Source organism: Rhyacophila brunnea, unplaced genomic scaffold (assembly GCF_057557595.1).
Source record: "Rhyacophila brunnea isolate RB1 unplaced genomic scaffold, BYU_Rbru_1.0 scaffold_9, whole genome shotgun sequence".
NCBI lineage: Eukaryota > Metazoa > Arthropoda > Insecta > Trichoptera > Rhyacophilidae > Rhyacophila > Rhyacophila brunnea.
Window position 1 is genome coordinate 10,107,466 of NW_028233361.1, and position 20,404 is coordinate 10,127,869.

At 32.4% G+C, this 20,404-nt stretch overlaps 2 protein-coding genes across 4 annotated transcripts; one reads left to right on the forward strand and one right to left on the reverse strand.

Annotated features, from left to right (window-relative positions):
* The first annotated feature begins 3,214 nt into the window (after positions 1-3,214).
* Positions 3,215-4,656, forward strand: LOC147063243 (mitochondrial thiamine pyrophosphate carrier-like). 2 transcript variants are annotated; one of them, XM_085959771.1, is made up of 2 exons: positions 3,215-3,267; positions 3,563-4,656. In XM_085959771.1, exons 1-2 carry the CDS (start codon positions 3,236-3,238, stop codon positions 4,506-4,508), a joined length of 978 nt encoding a protein of 325 aa, XP_085815897.1. In that variant the 5' UTR covers positions 3,215-3,235; the 3' UTR covers positions 4,509-4,656. The 2 variants fall into 2 exon arrangements, with proteins under 2 accessions (XP_085815897.1, XP_085815898.1); XM_085959772.1 differs by having other exon boundaries at positions 3,253-3,391.
* Positions 4,657-6,374: 1,718 nt separating this feature from the next.
* LOC147063244 (uncharacterized) lies at positions 6,375-12,180 on the reverse strand. Of its 2 annotated transcripts, XM_085959776.1 has the most exons (3): positions 12,142-12,180; positions 7,841-7,849; positions 6,375-7,395 (listed from the first exon to the last, which is right to left on the reverse strand). In XM_085959776.1, the coding sequence occupies exons 1-3, from the start codon at positions 12,163-12,165 to the stop codon at positions 6,496-6,498; spliced, it is 933 nt and encodes a 310-aa protein (XP_085815902.1). In that variant the 5' UTR covers positions 12,166-12,180; the 3' UTR covers positions 6,375-6,495. The 2 variants fall into 2 exon arrangements, with proteins under 2 accessions (XP_085815902.1, XP_085815901.1); XM_085959775.1 differs by lacking the exon at positions 7,841-7,849 and having other exon boundaries at positions 12,136-12,180.
* Between the last annotated feature and the right edge of the window lie 8,224 nt (positions 12,181-20,404).

The following is a 20,404-nucleotide window of genomic DNA, read 5'->3' on the forward strand; positions in this document are numbered from 1 at the left end:
GCCACATACTATATTGATAATGCAGTTGTAACTACTGTTTAAACAATATTACCTAATGTACTTATTAATAATAATAATAATGTTGATATTAATATTTTTGGAAATTTTCGAGACATTTCTTACTTCTTCTTCCTTTTCTTAGTCCATATCCGTTCAGCAGGGTTAAAATATAGGCCAATGTCGGCGTTGAGATTCCGCAGTTGGCGTAATAGTGCAGCATCGTTTGTATTGGCCCTTAATTGGAGAACATTTGGATACCACGTCACATCTCCAAGAATCCCTGTCGTTCGCCAGTCTTCTTGTGTCTTCTCATGTCTTGCTAGCATCTCATAGCTGTGGATGCTATTTAGTGCCCTTCCATGATACCGGAATCCGGAGATATGCATGTTGCCAACTATGTTATTTAATTCAAAGAGATTCAACATCTTTTCCTCTAAATGAAACGTACAAAATCTATTTTTAATGATGACGTTAACTCTTTATTGCAAATCTTGTAGTTAGAGCATTTTAATACTAAGCTATCTGTATAATATATTATGAAAGCTCTTCCGGTGTTTGCCAAAAATTCACTGATAATAATTTACTTAAACGCGTCATCGGAAATAACATGCCAAGGAAATAATATGGCGCCAAGCCCTTTTTATTTATAGAGCCTGAAAATCCGTTTACGTTCGGGGCTTCGACGAAATCTTATCTACTTCATTTAATTATTGTGAGTAGGTAGGTACGTTAATAGGTGACACCCATTATTGATTTGAAAGAAACCAGCTGAATTTTATTGGTAGATATTCGCAACCACGAGAATTAGCGACACCCATTCTGTTATCTATGATTCAATGAAAATAAGAAAAATACAATACGACAATACATAAATAGTCCTAACTCCTCTAGTCCAGTGTTCAAAATGGACCGGAACGCAGCGGGGTACAGCTCCGGTTTGCAAAAATATTCGAGACTACCGTTCCATCTTGTAGAAAAATTAAAAATAGCGTCCCGATTCGAGAATTATTATGAAAACCGTTATACATATTTACACTTTTTACTAAAGTTTAAAAATAAACTTGGCATGTCGTACAACAATATTTCTACAAAAAATATTAAGAATTTGGGTTGTTTCTTTAAAAGTTTTTAAGCGATCTTAATGTAAAATAAATTCTGATTAATAATAATGTTGTAGGTACTATCCCATGATATTTGGGTTTAGTATTCCTGTGGGTCTATTCTATACTTATCGACGGTTAAAGTGATAAATAATTAATAATATCAAACTTAGAGAAGGATTGTATCAAAGTATTAGCACTTCGTGTAACAATTACAATAAGTTGGTTGTAATTGTTGCAATAAGTGCTATATTTTAACAGCACCTCTCTTGACTGTGATAAAATTTAGAGCGAGATAGACATTTTTGACTGTTTAGACAGCTAACTTATTGTAACAATTATAATACCTTAATACAAATATGTAATAATTTAGCGGTCGATAGTCACCTTGTGTATAGAATAGAACCGCTGGAGCCGTTTTCTGATATCTTCAATGGCTATAGGTATTGTAAGATATTACTAATTGGTGGCTAAGCGACATATTATGAAGAAAGGAAAAATATTAATAACATTTTTGACATCTTTCTTTTTCGCCTGCTGTGCTGCCTGTTTTTTTAAATAACATAATAATATTGTACAATTTACAAATTACATCCAGGGAATGCGATTTTGAAGGATCTATAATCTATAATTTTTGTCATTGGCGGAACTGCATGGTGTAAGATTGTAAGGTATTGTAAAATATGTGAAATAATTTTTGTTAGATAAAATTTAATAATATTTTTAAAAACAATAAAACTATTTAGAAATTTGTTTTTCGGTGATATGGGGGTGGGCATAATATTTTTGGAGAGGGAGGACGTATTTGAAGTTTCGCCACTGATCAATATGCAGAAGTGGATATTATAAAACATGATGAAAGTAATAAAACATGATTCACATTTTTAAGTATTCCGGAATTGAATTTCAATTTTAGTGTCTTTGCTTCAATATAACGTCGTTTTGACTATTTACCTAGGAGCTAGGCAGTTACATATTGCTAATTATTTAAAAAAAATATAACATAAGTATATTGTCAAAGTTTGGTCTAACACAATAACCGTATTGCTGGCAGCATTCAAGACGGAATGTTGGAAACACCCATTATAGTGGCCAACTTCTGGAAGGAGAGTTATTTAAGTTCCCCCAAAAGCCAAAAAGAAAGGGTTGTGTTCTAACTTCGAGCTGAACATAACGTTTTGTGACGGAAAGAAACGAATTATAGTACCTTTCTATAGTTCGGTCACACCTAATTTTGTTACAGTAATCAGCACAATCCAATATTTGGAATAATAATAATAGAAAAAAGGCAGGTGTCTACAGCTTCTCAAAATTTTCCATTGTATGTACGACCGCCAAAAACCGAAAAAAATGAAACCAAGGCTTCCCGAAAAAATAGTTTTGGCGACCAATAGTCTCTACCCACTTTGTTCATACAAGTAATTATTTATTAAAACATCATACTAGGTAAATTTAAAGGTAAAAAGGGGAGAAACTGAGTACCCATAAGCAATAATCCAAAACTTTAAAATATCTACTATTATTATTGCGTAATCACAGCTTTGTAAATATTATAGGTACCAAGTAAAATTTCGACAAAAGTTAAATTTTGTTATAAATAGCTAGGGTAGGTACATAATATCAAAAAATGATAAGAAAATTGTTTGACAATATTATTTTTATCACAATTTGCAAGATTTAGAGAGTTCATTTTTTTCTATAATGGTCGGTTGAAATGATTGCTCCCTAAAAAAACTATTCCCCTAGGACACTGCGTCTATCAGTTATGAAAGCATTGGTATATTATAATACAGCGACAATAAATTATTTTATTATTTCAATACGTCTTAATCTACTAATTGTTAGTAATATTATGTATTGTATAACCAAGTATATTTTTAAAATATCATAAATATTATTAAATTACCCAGGTACTGGGTTGTTGGTTTCATAATACATAATAGGTATTATTATATTATTTTGAATTTTAATAATATTGGCTGATATCGTTTCTGGTAATTTCCGGTTTGTGTATCACTGATTTTATATGACTACATACTCTATGACTATTTTTATTTTTTGTCTTTGACCTTCACAAAATCGGAAGTTCACAACTGTCAGATCGGAATGTCAAAATTTTATTGTCAACAAACCGAATGAATGTAAGCAGTATAAAATATGCTGAAAGGTGAAAATACATTATAACAATGTATTTTGTGCAAAAATACTCATTAAAGATTCTAAATACAACAATATTACCATATTTCCTTCAAACTTTCAAATACATTATTTGGTTTTCTGATCTGGTTAAGGTAAGTTAAAAGTGAATACAAATTGACATACAACATGATCACTGTTGTTGCATTTAAGTACTATATATAATTAACCAGTTGTGCATAGTATATGTTTTAGTTTGTATACAGCATTCAGAATTGAAACCGATGAGGCTTTACTCTTAATGTATCATTGTTTGGTTTTTTTAGAGTGATGGTTGGATACAATAAAGATAAATCAAGTCTTCCGCAATGGCAATATATGGTAGCTGGTGGCGCTTCAGGAGCTATTACCAGATGCATATCTCAACCTCTGGATGTTATCAAGATTCGTTTCCAATTGCAAGTAGAGCCTATTGCGAAGGGATCTAAATATTCTTCAGTGTTACAAGCGAGCCGTTTGATTCTCAAAGAAGAAAGTCTGATAGCCTTATGGAGTGGCCATATTCCTGCGCAGTACCTATCAATATCCTATGGTTTAGTGCAATTTTGGTGTTATGAGTTCCTTACAAGAAAATGTTTGCAAAATCAACCATATATTTCTAGTTCCTACGCTCCTGTGGTTAATTTTACTTGTGGATCAATAGCAGGAAGCCTAGCAACGATTGCTTCATTCCCGTTTGATACAATCAGGACACGGCTAATTGCAGAAGAAAAGAACCAAAGGGTTTACAAAGGCGTATGGCATACATTCTATCAAATGTATACTACTGAAGGAAAATTATCACTTTTCAAAGGATTATTTCCTACTATCGCACAAATAGCACCACATTCTGGTGCTCAATTTATGTTTTATAAAATTTTGACTGAGGTATTCCAAAAACCAAACGTAAACAACAATTCAAAGACTCCTATAAGTGTTAGTTTATATGCCGGCTCGATAGCTGGATTATTAGCAAAACTATTCATATATCCGTTTGACTTAGCAAAAAAGCGAATGCAAATTCAAGGCTTCCAACATAATCGAAAGAGTTTTGGAAGACAGTTTGAATGTAAAAGCTTTATTAATTGTATTACAAATACAATTAAATATGAAGGATTCACAGCTTTGTACAAAGGACTTCTTCCCAGTCTCATCAAAGCCATGGTAGTTTCTGCTTTACATTTTACATTCTTTGAAGAAATTTGCAATGCATTCAGAATTTACCATAACTAACGTTACAAATCAATTACACCACGTTATAAGACCTACAAATTCATTTTAAATCCCATAAAACATATCAATGTAGTATGTTTTTTGAAGAATAATAATTCATTTGTTCATCTAAATAGATAAAACTCACATTAAGGGGTATGTTAATAAATACAGTGAATTCTGTGGATATCTTATAACAGCGGTTTGACTATCAACCACCTAGAAAAATGTCTAATAATTGTACCAGAAAATGCGCTAATCGTGATATTATACAATTTATTGTTTATAAGAATTGATATGCATTTTGAACAAATCGACGCCTACATACAAGGTTGGCACTGCGTTTTTGGCTATATTGACTTGATTGCCTTTTATTAAATATTTTTAAGAAACAAAAATTCAATCAATATATTTATATCAATCAACTAAAAAAATACGATTCCAGCATTAAAAATCAACGTTATGGTATCATTAAAATTTATAAAAATCATACTACTGAAAAGTGCTATTATGCAGTTCCGACCATATACGTAAGAGGTGTCGAAATGAGTTCTAGTAGTTAGAGTTTATAGTGATAGATTTTTTAGTATTATTTAATGTCGAATAATACTCCAGCTGCGTGGATCCTATTAAAATATTTCAATTTACATAAATAAAATAAACATTATAGTTTAGGAATATTTATTAATAATGTATTACATTATTTAGTTATAGTAATTTTCAACATCAAATCTTCACATATTATGTTTTTATTGTTAATTATATTTACAACAGACTGTTTATTTCTATTGTTGAAATAAATTTTTGTTATTCACTATCGGTAGTTTATGTAATACTATTTTGATATATTATTATTTATTCATCTTTATTATTTTCAGGTACATTTTAAATGAAGGTTATGTAATAATATTCATCACATCACATTATTTATTGGATAAAACTAAGCATCACTACAGAGGGATAAATAACAAAAAAGGCATATCCCTACCACTAATACTACGTGTTAGTGGTAAACTACGTTTCCCCGCGCAATTTTAGGTGTATTTTTTCACCCCCGATCCCCACTAAAGGCTTAACAACTGCATACAGCGCCATAAAACCGTAACCATTTGGAATGGACAGGTGTTAAGTTCCGTACTTATTACATGCTACCATAATAAATTATGCCATATTTACATTAACAGATAAACAAACTCTGATAACTTCTATATTAATTTTTTTTATATAAGACACGAGTATATTCATTTATTCTTGATGGTGATTCATCCGCTTTAAATAACAATGTGACATGTAAAATGGACTACATCACTTTCAATGCTGTATAGCTCCGTCCTCCAATGTGCACCAAAATCCATCGGGATGTATTTACCTTTTATAGTTATTGGTCCCTCTATAATATTTAACTTTTTTTCAGATAATGCATTTTATTATATTTAAATCTTCTGTTTATAACTGGCCATATTCATTTTGATGTTCACTGCTTGCCTATGAAATTGTTTATTGTAAGTAGGGCAAGGCCGTCGTATCGAATTGTATCGAAATAAAGTATCCATACCAGTATAATATCAGAAGACACTTTTTGACAGCCCTACATATACTAATATTGATCCAAGCATTTTAAAAATATATATTTCAGTTTTATTAGCTTAGTATTGTTCAATATGTTTTTAAATAACTCCAAAAATATATTACGATATCATTTATGGTGAAATTGAAATTTGTCATGTCACAGTACCGTTTTCAAATAATGGTAATGGTTGTTAATATATTTATTTCTGTAGCATGATAACACTACTGAAAAAATCCTTGTAGTTACAGACTTGCGGCCCATAAAGTGGAATAAATAATCGTGTAGTTAATTCATGGATACTTATTTATATAACTGTACAAGGTGCTTGTAAAATCATCACTTCGTACTAATTTCAATTTATTTATAAATAATTTGTGTGTCAACTATTCTCATTTCATTTTTTAGGGCAATGTTTCAACAAAACATGAAATACAAAAATTATCCATACGAAATAGTATATCCAAGATTTCTCATAAGAGTCTCCTTAATGGCAGGCTGTAACTCTTTTTGCATGTACGTTGTCAACAAGGATCTAATACCTTTGGTAAAAATATCTTCCATTTCTCTTGATATATCATCGAACTCTTCCAAGCGATCGTCCGGGCCAAAGAGTTTACTCTTTTCGACTCTATGACTACCTTCATGTCTTCGTCTTTGCGTTGACCTTCCAGAATACATTGACTTATCTTGTTCATCATATGGGTCAAATCGGAACAAATCTATCTGTCTTTTATATCTTTTATCCAATCTGTTTTTGTAATCAGTATCATCGTTATAATTTCTGTCGTGATCAAACCTTTTTTTGGAAATATAACCTTCACACCCGTATGCGTATACACTTATAAATCCCGGTTCAATAAATTCAGAGTCAGTTTTAACGTTGAATCTTCCTGGAGATTGATTCAACGGTTGCGTAAAGAATCCGATGCCTGCCTTGCGTAACCTTAATATCATATTACAATCTCTTCTATTCCTGTCATAATAACTATTACGATCTCTGTAAGTGTTGGCATCTCGATCATCGTCTGGCGTTTCTCTTCCGTATCGTATATGTCCTTCAAAGTCTCTTCTTTCATAAAATGTATCCCTTTCGTAGTTATCTGATTTCTCTAAATCATTTTGTCCGTCAAATAAGTTAACACTCCCGCTTATCGTCAAGTCGTTGAAGAGTAGTCTTGTCTCCAATGATACGTTTCTCGGATCGAAATGGCAGCGCTCAATCCTCACCCAGTTTTGATTCTGCGGAAGTCGTACCCTCATTCGAGTTACGTACATATTCATGGGGACACTGCGCAAGTGCTGTTGTAAACTGTAACCGTCCAAGTCAATCATTTGAACCTGTAAGTATATTAAAAAAAATCATTAATATTATATATAGAATCGGTAACATTTGAAAATGATAATGACATCAATATAATTTTTGCACATAAGTTCTATGTAGTTATGTAGAAAGCAGTCAGTCCACAATATGGGCAAAAATGAGTTATCTCTAAAATATTCTTCAAATCTTAAAGAAAATTTCACTGATCACAAGACACGCCACCTTCAATTTGGAGCAGATGCAGAATTAGAAGAGGAAACCATATATTGCGTTAACATAAGCCTTCGCAGTCCATTTCGTAAGGCGCTGGAGAAGCTTATGATTACTTATTATTCAGAGAAATCAAGATAATCACTGTCTTACAGAAAAAAATTAAGTCTATCTTCACGTTTGCTTATAGAGTAGTTTTTTTTGCCTCCTATATAATTTCAATATAGTCACATCTGAGGGTTTATTCTATACACAAGGCGGCTATTGACGGTAGTTAACGCTTTCGCTGCTGAAGAGATAATGAGATTATAATTGCCCCCTTTAAAATGCACGTTAATTACATCGATCGGCCGCCTGGTCATTACGCACCGTGTGCGTCTTCCGCGTCCAAAGTATTAATCATATTTATGTATTAAAGTATTATAATTGTTACAATAATTTAGCCGTCAAAACTATCTATCTCGCTCTAAAAGTTAACACAGCCAAGAGAGGGGCTGTTAGAACATATCACTTTTTGACAGTTTAGACGGTTAACTTATTGTAACAATTAACCGCCTGAATACATAAATATGATAAATTACCGTCGATAACTGCCTCGTGTATAGAATAAACCCACAGAGATGATAATATGTATCATCTAAAACGGAGTTTACTCTGTGAACGCTGCTTCACCAAATTTTTTGGTTAATCTATTGTTCCTAATGTAGTAACAATTTCATCTGTCATCTCTTACATTATGTTGGCTTCATAAGCATTGACAAAACGTGTCATAAGAATATGATATAGTCTCGCTAATAGTTACTTTGAAAACAGAAATAATATTCTTATACGCATAATGTAATATTTCATAGATTCTGTAATACTCTAATATGATTGAACAACCTAATTTATTACTCTAGAATGCTGTAATCCAAATAGGTTGATGTTTAATTGTGTGAATAATATTTCTATTGTTTATTATAAAAGGTGATTAAGAAATGAGATATTTAAGTCAATTTTCATTATGTTAAAAAATAATAGAGCCGTTTTAATGAAGTAATAATTTCATTTTCTCCAAATATCTACATAAAGTGAATTAGTAATTTGATGTGGAATTGAGTATATTACCTACCTACTGTTGTTTGCAGTTACCAAACATTACTCGCAAGGCTGATAAGATAAGTTAAGAGTCTTAGGAAATATCATAAATAGATAATAATAGATCTTATCAAGGCCTGAACAAAAACGATGCATGAGTGCGAGTGAGAAAGTATTCGGCACCCTTACAATCTCTGCGACACGCGCTAGAGTAAGATAAAAGGTCTACTAGCTACAAGCCAGTTTCCAAAAGTATCGCCATCAAATCGGGGCGAAACGCTTCACATAGCGTCGATAACTTGCGAGCTCGTGTTGCTAAAATTGATATTTTTTGTGTTAAACATAAAGTCAGTGGTAAATATTTTTGGTTAATTAAGTAGAAAAGATGGTTCTGTGTGTTGTCTTAAAATGTGGTAGCCGTACTGATAAACAAGAAGATGGTATTACGTTTCATAAGTAAGTTGATACATGTTCGTGAAAATTTATTTGTATTTTATTATATATTTTAATATCAGTGACCTAATGTTTCTTTAAAATAACTTAAATTATGGATATCTTTATATAATGGTTGCATTTTGACCGCTTAAAAATACTAAATAATTCTGAGCGTCTAGTGCGAGCACTAGCGAAATGGTCTATGGTCTCGAACATTTGTAGACGAATGCGTTCGCTCGCTCACAAACCAAACGCAAGGCACGCGGCTTCATTTAGCAATGCAACGGGTGGCGTCTAGATGTATCTATAGTCTAAGGATCTTATCTTATTTTTAACATTTGTCATAGTAGAAGAACTATACTGAATATGTCAAAAAAGAGCTAATTGTGATAAATATATCACATTTATAACTTTATGTATTCTGGCGGTTAATTACCTATGTTAAAAAGTTAACCGTCTGAACTGTCAAAAAATGATAACTTTTAACAGCCCCTCGTGAACGAGACAGTGTGTCAATTTTACAAATTGAGACGCGAGATCCAACTGTTTTGCTGCAATCACAAGACATGACTAATGTTATGTTGAAATGTCTGTCGTGTCAATACAAAATTCTTGTGTTCGGCTCATTACCGACTAGATGGTGGTTCGGCTTTATCCGCTTGGGTTCGGCAGTACGAACAATATCTGAATTTGACCGACATGTCCACTAACCTAAATTTTACGAATTAGAGATAGCCGCCGCTAATCGTTTAGTGTAAAGAATACCTTCCGTGCTAATTTGGAAGAATGAAAATAACGGAAAAGTGCTAAAGTGATAACCTTGGTGCATATGGATTTTTCCACACCGCTCAATCTCAGAACTTAGTCTAGTCATGAGAAATGAGTTAGGTCATTGCCGACTCAAGTAGAAAGCCGATACATTCACAACGACTGGTCCTACTTTTTCCGCCCCTCCTGTTGTTGTTTATGTATGAATTGTCATTGCCTGACATTATTCTATAGAGTGCTCATACTGACACGTTTGTCGTTTTCATACAGGGAATGGTTTGATTTGAATAGATAAGTTACACGATAAATAATACCACACCTTCTACAAATGTAATGCATAGATCAATGCGACATATTTTTTTGGAAATCGATATTACCACCAGTTTTTGTGTGAAGGACTAGTCTGACTTTGACAGCTGATGAATAACAGGAATGTATATTATTTATTGATAACACAATATATTTGATTTGAGATTTTTTTATAATTCAATTTGAAACGAGAAAGGGCGAATCAATATGTCAAGCAATCTGGGATCTGATTTTGACAGCTGAAAAGTGGACCACTCGTTGCTTGTGCAAAAAGTTATGCTCAGGCTTTATTAATTTAAATATTCCCCATCTCCTGACCCACGATTGCATCTGCCTAACTCATTTCTGGCTTTAGAACGTTCATGAGGAATGCTGAATGGATAGAAATGTAGCTTCCCAGCCATGAAGTCAAGAGAAAATATTGTATGAGTGATTTATGGGCAGCCTCTGACGTTCTCATGTGTTTCCAGTCAGTTGTAAATGAATGACGCATATCTAGAACGTACCTACCTAACAATTGCAATATCTACCCTCATTTCATTTACCATGATGATTTTTACATGATACTTGCTTTTAATCACAGCATATGTCCCGTGGAAGGGTCTTATATTGTTTCGGAGTAAGTAACTGGGCCTATGATGAGTTGTATGTGAAAAACTTTACATTTAAATAGTTAAGAACCATGTAAATCACACTTCACCCAAAGTTATGGAATATTTTGTGGTGCACACAAGGTCTGAACAAACAGACCATAAGTTCTAGTGAGAAAGCATTCGGCGCGCTTATATCCCCGCAATATGAGTTATAGTAAAATAGAATTTCTACGTCTGAATTAAATATTTTTTATACACATCACCGGTAAATATTTTCATTCAAACTGCGAGTATGTGTTGCTGAAATTTATTGTTTTTTTGTTAATAACAGTTTATAACAATACAATTGAGGTTCTACTGTGCGTTATACGCAAGAAACACGGCTTCATTTTGCCGAGTAACACCCACTCTTTTTATATTATTACCTACTCTGAGGGTGCACACTTTTTTTTCCAATATTCCACAAATACCTTTCAAAAATTGTGACCATACTGAAGGTAAATTTAATAAAAAGAAAAACGATTTCAATATTAATTAGTACACATTTTTTAGAAAAAATTGATGCTTTTCTAATTAAATATAAAACATCAAAAATCTTTTTGTAAACTTTGAAAGAACTTATTAAACTATATTTTAATGATAAATATAAAACCATCTATAAAGATGTACTAATGTACTAAAATCCGATTTTAAACAAACATGCAGATTTTTTTCAACTGATTTTTTAAACATCGCAACAATTATTGAATAATTATTCTTTCACCTGTATATATTAAAATAACAATGTGACATTTATAAATTGTATTGCAATGGTAACAAGTTGAATTTATGAATCTATTGTCCAAGAATCCTATGTCAGAAATGTATGAAACAAGTAATACCGTGTCTACTATGTAGAAATAAAAAGGTTTCTGAAATCTCTATTCAACAAAATACTTGAGGATAGCTAACCATCATAGCGTATGTATGGTACCATTGAACACAGAATTAATAGGAACTGAAATACCTAACGGGTGCGGAGTAACAGGCAACCGATCTGGAGTGTGTAAGAATATGGGATAAACTTAAACACATGTCAAAAATACGTCATTCTAAGCTTGTCCTTCGTTCTGACAACTGCTCTCGGTTTATGCACTGACGCTTTAAATTGAGCTGCTATGTTATGACATTAAAATACTAGTGGATTGGCTGTATTAAAAATTACAACTAGTTATTTGAAACATACTTGGCTAACCAATTGACAATAAATTATTTATGGAAAATATATTTTTCGCTTATTATTTTGTTATATATTATTTTAATTAAACTCATTGTTGATGCAGATACTAAACTACTTTCACTTTAAGACCATGCTAATTTACATACGGGAACTTCCATATCCCTGGCTTTTAACATCTGGCGTCGCTTTATCTGATCCAATGCTGATTCCAGTCTTGTAGCGCAGCGAGCGCCAAAACTCTGCGGCCTTTGAGCAACATGAGGCCTTTCACCAACATAAGGTCTCTCAGCTGGCGTAACTGCGAATAGAGACAGGAATCGTGACTCTGAAAATTGAAAGATGTTTTAACACAACTGGTAAAACAATAAAACCCAACATTTTTTCATATTGGGAAACATGCTATCTTTACCAGTTGATAGTATAAAATCATGATAGGTATAAACGTAACCCGGCATGCACAGCAAACGGAATGGGAGGGGAATATTTCCATTGTTAGAAATATATTCTGTAATATAATAATTTTGAAAACCTCAGAAACATACATATTAGAATCAATCCTAAAATAAATTGACTAAGGAGGAAGCCAACTCACATATTTCACTTTCCGGGTGAGTCCTTGGGCTATCGATCCGTCTATGATTTCTGAGTTACTAACTACACTATCAAAGGAACCGAAATCCTGCTAAAGACGAGCAGCTTTATATCAATATAAAAATGATAATACTAAAACATTAATTATTTGCAAATATTTAATTTAATATTTTTTTATTCAATACTAATAGACAAGATTTTGATTACTGCACATACTAGAGGCACCTAGCGAAAAAATACGAAGTTTGCAATTTGAGACATTTTTTTGATAATTTACAATTTCAACTGTATCAATTAATAAATATGTAAGTATCTCAAAACAATAAAAATATTTCAGTAAGTCAAAGATAATCTTACAATTATTGTAAGAAAATGTCTTTTTTTACATATTATATTTTATGGTCATAATTATTATTAAAATTTATTAAGTTTTCTATGCTGTACTTAAGAAATTCATGACTAATTCATAGTTTTAATATTTTTTATATTAACTTTAAAAAACATCGATTTTTATAAAAATATAAATGTGTATAACTTGAAATCCTTTTTATTCATATCGAATCGAGCTTCAATATTTTGACCATACCGATATCGATCAGATGCTACTCCCTACAGAACTACAGTCCATAGCTATCTGGTATCACTGACTTTCAATCTTCGCCTGCCACCTACTAAATGTGCCTCGTTGGTTCTACCGCAGACCCTTGCACTTCCCCTGGTACATTCCCCATGTCCAGATATTCCGCGCTTTAATTCTAGCAACGAACACCTAACATGCAGATGCAGTGCTATAACCACGAGTGGGACTCTCACATACGAGTTGCTGCGATCCGTCACACTAATAATAATTAGCTGAGGGTCGGAGCGGACTCTTTTTTGAGTTGTTCCGCTCCGGGACCTAATACTTGCTCCAGCTCTGCTCCGGGTAAATAGTATTATATGTATACAAGTGTTTAAAAAAAGGTAGTTGAAAATAGTCGTAATTTTCATAATTAACTGACATCAAATCGTCTCTCATTATTTGCCTCTTCTGTCAAAAAAATTGAGGTTATTTATCACTCAGCAGTATTTCAAATAATTCTAGTGTTGCAAATTATCAACGTATACTATTTTTCTTGGATTTTAGAACGAAAATTTAATAATAAAAAGAACAGGAGCAGTGGAGCACTACACATTTTCGGTGCTCCAGCTCCGGGTAAAACCCTATTGCTCCGAGCTCCGCTCCAACGCTCTAAAATTAGGACAATTGGTGTCCGTTTATGTCGTTTGCGCCGTGTTACAGGTACCTTTTGGACATTAAAAGCAAACGTTTCTTGTACTATCACCGTACAACGCTTGAAATGGAATATTTTACGAACCGGAGCGCTCGATAATTTTACGAAAATGTTATCATAATTTTATTATTGTATTTGTATTTTAAAATAAGTGTGTTAGATTTTTTATTATATTGCATATCTACCTCAAACGGTCAAGTTAATATTTCTCGTGTCCGGAAATTTGTATGTATGCAGTTCGCCGTATGACACTTCACCGTGAAATGTTTTATCGGAAATACCTATATGGTCGTACATTAAAGACCGTCTTAACATCTTTATCTACTGAGATAAAAGTCATGTCTAAATTTAATAAAACACGGTTCTTGCCGGTTTACAGGAAGCCAGCGTCAAACAAAATTTTGGACATAGCCGATATAGTACTGGCTGATAAACGGCTTGAAGCGAATGAATACGGTATCACTCGTAAATCGCAGGAGCATCCACTTATAATATCGTGGTAATACATTTTAATCTGTTGAATTTGGATTTCCATCGTAGGTACTCGTATGTCGTATTTTATTATTATTACAACGTTTTTATTAGGTCGTATTCTTGTTTGTCCGGTGGTTGTTTATCCAGTACCAATCTTGCAATCGACTTTTAACTAACTTCCCGACTAGCTAGACATTTGAAACTTTTAGAATATACCAGAACACGATGCCAATGCATTATTTTAATACTTTTAGCCATCGTAAAATTGAATTCATTTTCAGTTAATTCTGTTTTGTATGAAAAGTTATTTCGGAAGAAATCCGTAAAAAGTAAAACACTATTATTGGTTGCTAGGGGTCTGGGGTCCTAGCAACTAAATTATTAATATATACGTGCGTTACTATGGAAATCAATATGAAATGTCAAAATGACATTTCAGTATTCTATATTTATTCAGTATTTCTATCAAGTACAATTTTTTTTGATCGTTTAAGTCAAGTTTATATGATTCAACAGAAAATTTAAAAACGTGGTATATAAAAAGTTCTTTGTATCTTGTAATGATTTAAAATCATTAACGATTAAGAGGAGAAGCTTTTCTCATTTGGAACGAAGGCGGCTAAACCAAAACTAATGCTTGTACATAATAATTTATCTATTTGGTTTCTTTCTTAAAAATAATTCACAATGACAAAATAATGTTGCTGTCTTTAAATAATAATCACACCATCTAATTAAATTTCCCCACATCACTTTCGCTAACTAATTATTACCTATTACAAGACTATTGCCAAAATGTATGCGAATAAAAATAACTACCAACCGTATTACTTTTGCATAATCCGGTATTACTTTCCTTTCACTTGACTATAACTCCAAATACCGACAATGCAATCTGTTTATTTTGGTTTATCAGTGAATCTTCACGGAATGTTAAAAAATATATCACTATTTCACTACCTTGTAGTTGTTTTATAAAGATTTATGCATTTCTAAAATTCAATTTAATCCAAAATCTTTTTTTAACAAATCGCTACAATATACCGAAATGAATTTTATTCATTATAAATAGGTAGGTATACAAAATGTAACTATACAAATAAATATAATTATAATTATATTATGGGCTATGGCAGATTTCTTATTAATACCTAATATAAAAGATGTTGAAGATATAATGGTGAGTAATATATGAAAGTGAAGCTAGAAAAAAAGGTTACTCAAGTTATTTTGTATTGGATATGCATTTATTTATAGCAAACATGATGCTTTGTGGTTTGAGATCTAATTTCCAGTGTGGCATTGAGCATTAAGCCAATTAGCGTATGAATAATATCTTCAAAAGTGACCACCCATTGTGTCTTAAGCGTAAAGTGTTCAACCAATCTGTGCTCCCAACGCTCACGTAGTCGTGTGAAACGTGGACTCTTAATGTACGAGAAACAAAAAAATACGTGTAGCTCAACGTGGCATGGAATGGTGCATGTTTGGGCATAATGCGGAAATATCACAAAAGAAGACAAGGATAAGGAAGCAGACAAGAGTACGCGATGTGATAGACGTCGCTAAGCAGATGAAATGAATATGTACCGGAAGAGTTGGACAACCGCCACAAAAATGCCGTCATACAGTGGTACCCAAGGGGCACTAAACGTCCATAGAGACGCCCTAAAACCCGCTGGATAGACGAATTTACAAATTTCGGTGGACATAATTACGTGACAATGAAGAACTTGAGACCGAGAAGTTATGATTCTGAAAGGAAAATATTAAATGGTAGTTCAAAGAAGTTAAAAAAGCTCTCACGTGCAATTCTGGAGAGGACAATAAATGTTATTCGCAGAGTGGCTAGAGAAAAAAAATCACGCAGACTTTACGTACTATATTTTAATTATTACTTGCGATACGATTTAGGACATCGTGAAACTTAACGGCCCACGTGCTCGTCGTAGGTCAAAATTGAGTTTTTATCGTATTTTCAAACCATGATCCTGGACACTCCTTAAACGTTGTAGATAATCTATTTATATAATTTTGAAGCCTTATTATCCTTTATAGTTATTTTAAACATTTGATGACTGCATAAAGTATTTTTGTTACATAAAATAGTATTCTTTTAAACCTCTCGCTCTAATGTTTTAGAATATAGTCATATTTCGGTACATAACTGTGCAGTGGTGTTAAGATTTTTTACATTTATTCATTTTTAAACGCATTTATAAAACCATTAGCATAATTTATTATGAGATAATTTTTGTAAAATATTCACGATAAAAAATTATATTGATAATCTCTGTGATCCCAAATTTGACAAGAATTAGGCATTTTATTATTAAAAAAATCGGCAAGATTAACACATTTGAAGATGATTCTAAAGATACTTATTATAAGCTATGTCTTTGACCATTCAAGTGTGATAAACATCTTATGAATAATGATTGCTTTATAATAATTATTGACCTAAGAATAAGGTAGTGTTTTTTTGAAATACGCCATTTCTTTTGTCATTCCCCAGTGGTTAAGCTACAACATACGGCCGTAGCCATAAATTGACAAACTATAATTGAAGTAGGGAGTAAAATGATATTGACGCGCGTGTTTGAACATGTACCGTTTAAAAAAAAATAAAAAAAATTCGGTTAGGTACATGTTCAAACACGCGCGTTAACATAATTTTACTCCCTACTTTAATTATAGTTTGTCAATTTATGGCTACGGCCGTGTGTTGTAGCTTAACCACTGGGGAATGCCAAAAGAAATGGCGTATTTCAAAAAAACACTACCTTATTCTTAGGTCAATAATTATTATAAAGCAATCATTATTCATAAGATGTTTATCACACTTGAATGGTCAAAGACATAGCTTATAATAAGTATCTTTAGAATCATCTTCAAATGTGTTAATCTTGCCGATTTTTTGAATAATAAAATGCCTAATTCTTGTCAAATTTGGGATCACAGAGATTATCAATATAATTTTTTATCGTGAATATTTTACAAAAATTATCTCGTAATAAATTATACCAATGGTTTTATAAATGCGTTTAAAAATTAATAAATGTAAAAAATCTTAACACCACTGCACAGTTATGTACCGAAATATGACTATATTCTAAAACATTAGAGCGAGAGGTTTAAAAGAATACTATTTTATGTAACAAAAATACTTTATGCAGTCATCAAATGTTTAAAATAACTATAAAGGATAATAAGGCTTCAAAATTATATAAATAGATTATCTACAACAATTAAGGAGTGTCCAGGATCATGGTTTGAAAATACAATAAAAACTCAATTTTGACCTTCGACGAGCATGTCCCCCCTTAATGGCTTTAAACTGTATTTTTTTCAAATTCAAAACTATGGCAACAATTAGTTATGTCGAACAATAATAGGTGCGTGGTACTATAGAGTTAATACATAGGTAATAATTGCTTTTTTCAATAGGTAAATAAATACCCACTAAACTAGATACAATTATAACAACACGGTACATCGCGAATTTTGTGACATTGTTCCCGCGAACCATTAACCATCGTGAGTAAGCCGTTTATAGTATTTTAACCGCGAATTAAGCATTAGTTTTTGATTAATTTTCCGTGGCAAACCTATTCATCTTTGTACTACTGAAACAATTGGGCGCACAACAGTGAAGGTAATCATTATTACGATTATTTCACTACTTATGACTGATGGAAATTTTCTAAAAGAGTTCGTGCGAAAATTTTAGACACCGGTTATTGTTATACAAATATATTTGTTTAAAATATCTATCACAGAAAAAAAAACTATAATATGTCTGTCTTCTAGTGTTATCAGTATTAGAAATACAAACACAGTAATATGGATAATAATATGCTTGGTTATAATTATTATAGTTAACGTACTTATTTCTACAATAATTATTATATAATAAGCAAGACCGATTTGGTCCTAATAGAAATTTTCAATTAGTAATAAACATGTCTACAACATTTCCGTTGGTATATACAACTTCACAAAATAGCGCCTGTACACGTGCATGGATTTACTGGCAGTAATAGTGCGTATTTTAAACTATCGTGACAATAACTGTTTACACGTAAAAGTACTGACTGTCTCTCCAATCTCATTCTTCAGAGACGCGATGTTGTCATTTTATGGTACTATTAGACAGGTAGTGAAAAGAAGTTAACCTCAAAATGAGTATATTTCGTTTTTTTTTTGCCGGCAGGTTCGCCACTATCGTTCTACTGCGCAGGCGCAGATCGAAAAAATTCCTACTGTTGCATGAAAATTCAGAAGCTTCCAAACTTTTTGATTCATGCATCCAAGCTTGCAACTGCAGGATAATACATGTTTACCCATACATTTTCTCGTTATGGCCGCAATAATACTTACTGTCAACAGTAAATCCTTGCACGTGTAAACGGGGTATAATATTCTAAGCCGAAACCAAACATGGCCTTGTTTATAATATATTATAACAATTGTGGAAATAAGTATGGACATAAAATAAAATATTACTGGACACAGTGTTGTGTTTATTATTATTTTAATACCATGTCTTTTCGTCAAGTTATTTACAGTGAAAAATAGTGTTATGTTGTTAGTGTTATTATCCTTCTACTTTTAATGCTTCCGGTCAATTTTGAGAATCATTCGTCTATACAACCACATCTTGAAGGCCTCAATTTTCCGTAATATTTCTTTATTTAACGTCCATATTTACATGTCATACAAAATAATTGAGAGTATATTATTATAACATTGTCACGACAATATGTCTGAGACGCATTCTGCAGTTTTTTAGACATATTATCCGGCGTGGACCGGCCAACCTGGAGAGACTGGTGGTTTTGGGTGGCTTTTAGAGAAGGCAAAGCAGAGGAAGAGTGTTGATTCTGCCCCGAGAGAAGCGAGAGATCGAGAGGGATGGAAAGCTCGTCGCTCAAAAAAAAAGTCGCTCAAAGGATAACAAAATTCAAAGGTGGTCATGATCCTCCGCCATGAGGGTACGACCAGGAATAAGATAACATTGAATCAATACCACACGTCTCGGTTCCATGTTTAGATCTTTATTCAATAGGAGGCGTCTCATTTTGAGAAAACATATAAATAAATAGTATAGCAAATAGGTACCTAGAATATTTTCTGAAATTTAAATTTTCACTGGGAATTTTATGAAAACATAATGAAAATGTTTTTAAAACCCCTATCGCCCACCATGAAGGCTGGAACGCCCGCTAGTAGGCGGTAGGGGCCAGGTTGACTACCCCTGCTCTAGATTGAAAAAGCAACCTATAAATTTAGAATCCGCGACCCACTGAGGATGACATCCAGCCCCGCGCGTCCATCGACGGCGCTTATATTGGAATTGCGATGAGAAGTTTTAACTATTTTTAAATAGTGTAAGTTTTGTAAATGAATTAACTTAATTTAAGGTTTTTTCTTGGTGGTTTCACATGTCGCAAGTTAGTCAATCAATTATTTCGTACGGAGAAACTGAAATTGGTGTGTTATAATTGTTATAAAAATATGAATAAATTACTAAATAAGATTAATTAACAAACATAATAAATTGTGTTGTTCTGTGAATAACTTTGTTTTGTTTTAATGTAGATGCATATAATTGCAAGAATATCCTACCTGTTATATAATCTTAAAAAAACAAAATCACATAATATGAATCTATGAATCTTAATGCAATATTTATTTGTGCTTCAACCTAACTGGTCTTAATATCTCTCAAATACATGGTGACACCAATATATACGCTACACACATGACAATATTGTATGTAATCATACATACTATCTACATATTATAAGTAACCTAAGCAAGGTGTATAGTATGAAGTGTCGTAGCGAAAAAATAACGATTAACGTCTACAACAATTTTATTGTTTTTCCTAGCGTCTACGAATATTTTCAAAAAAGATTTCAACGCGTGGTGACGCTCGAAAATGGTAGCTACAAAGATATTAATTATGGAACTGTCTATGAACTATGATCTGTCATTGTAAAGTCACAGCCTTGCTATATCTATACACATTCCAAGGTAACAAATAAAATTTCCGAAATGAAACACGATATAT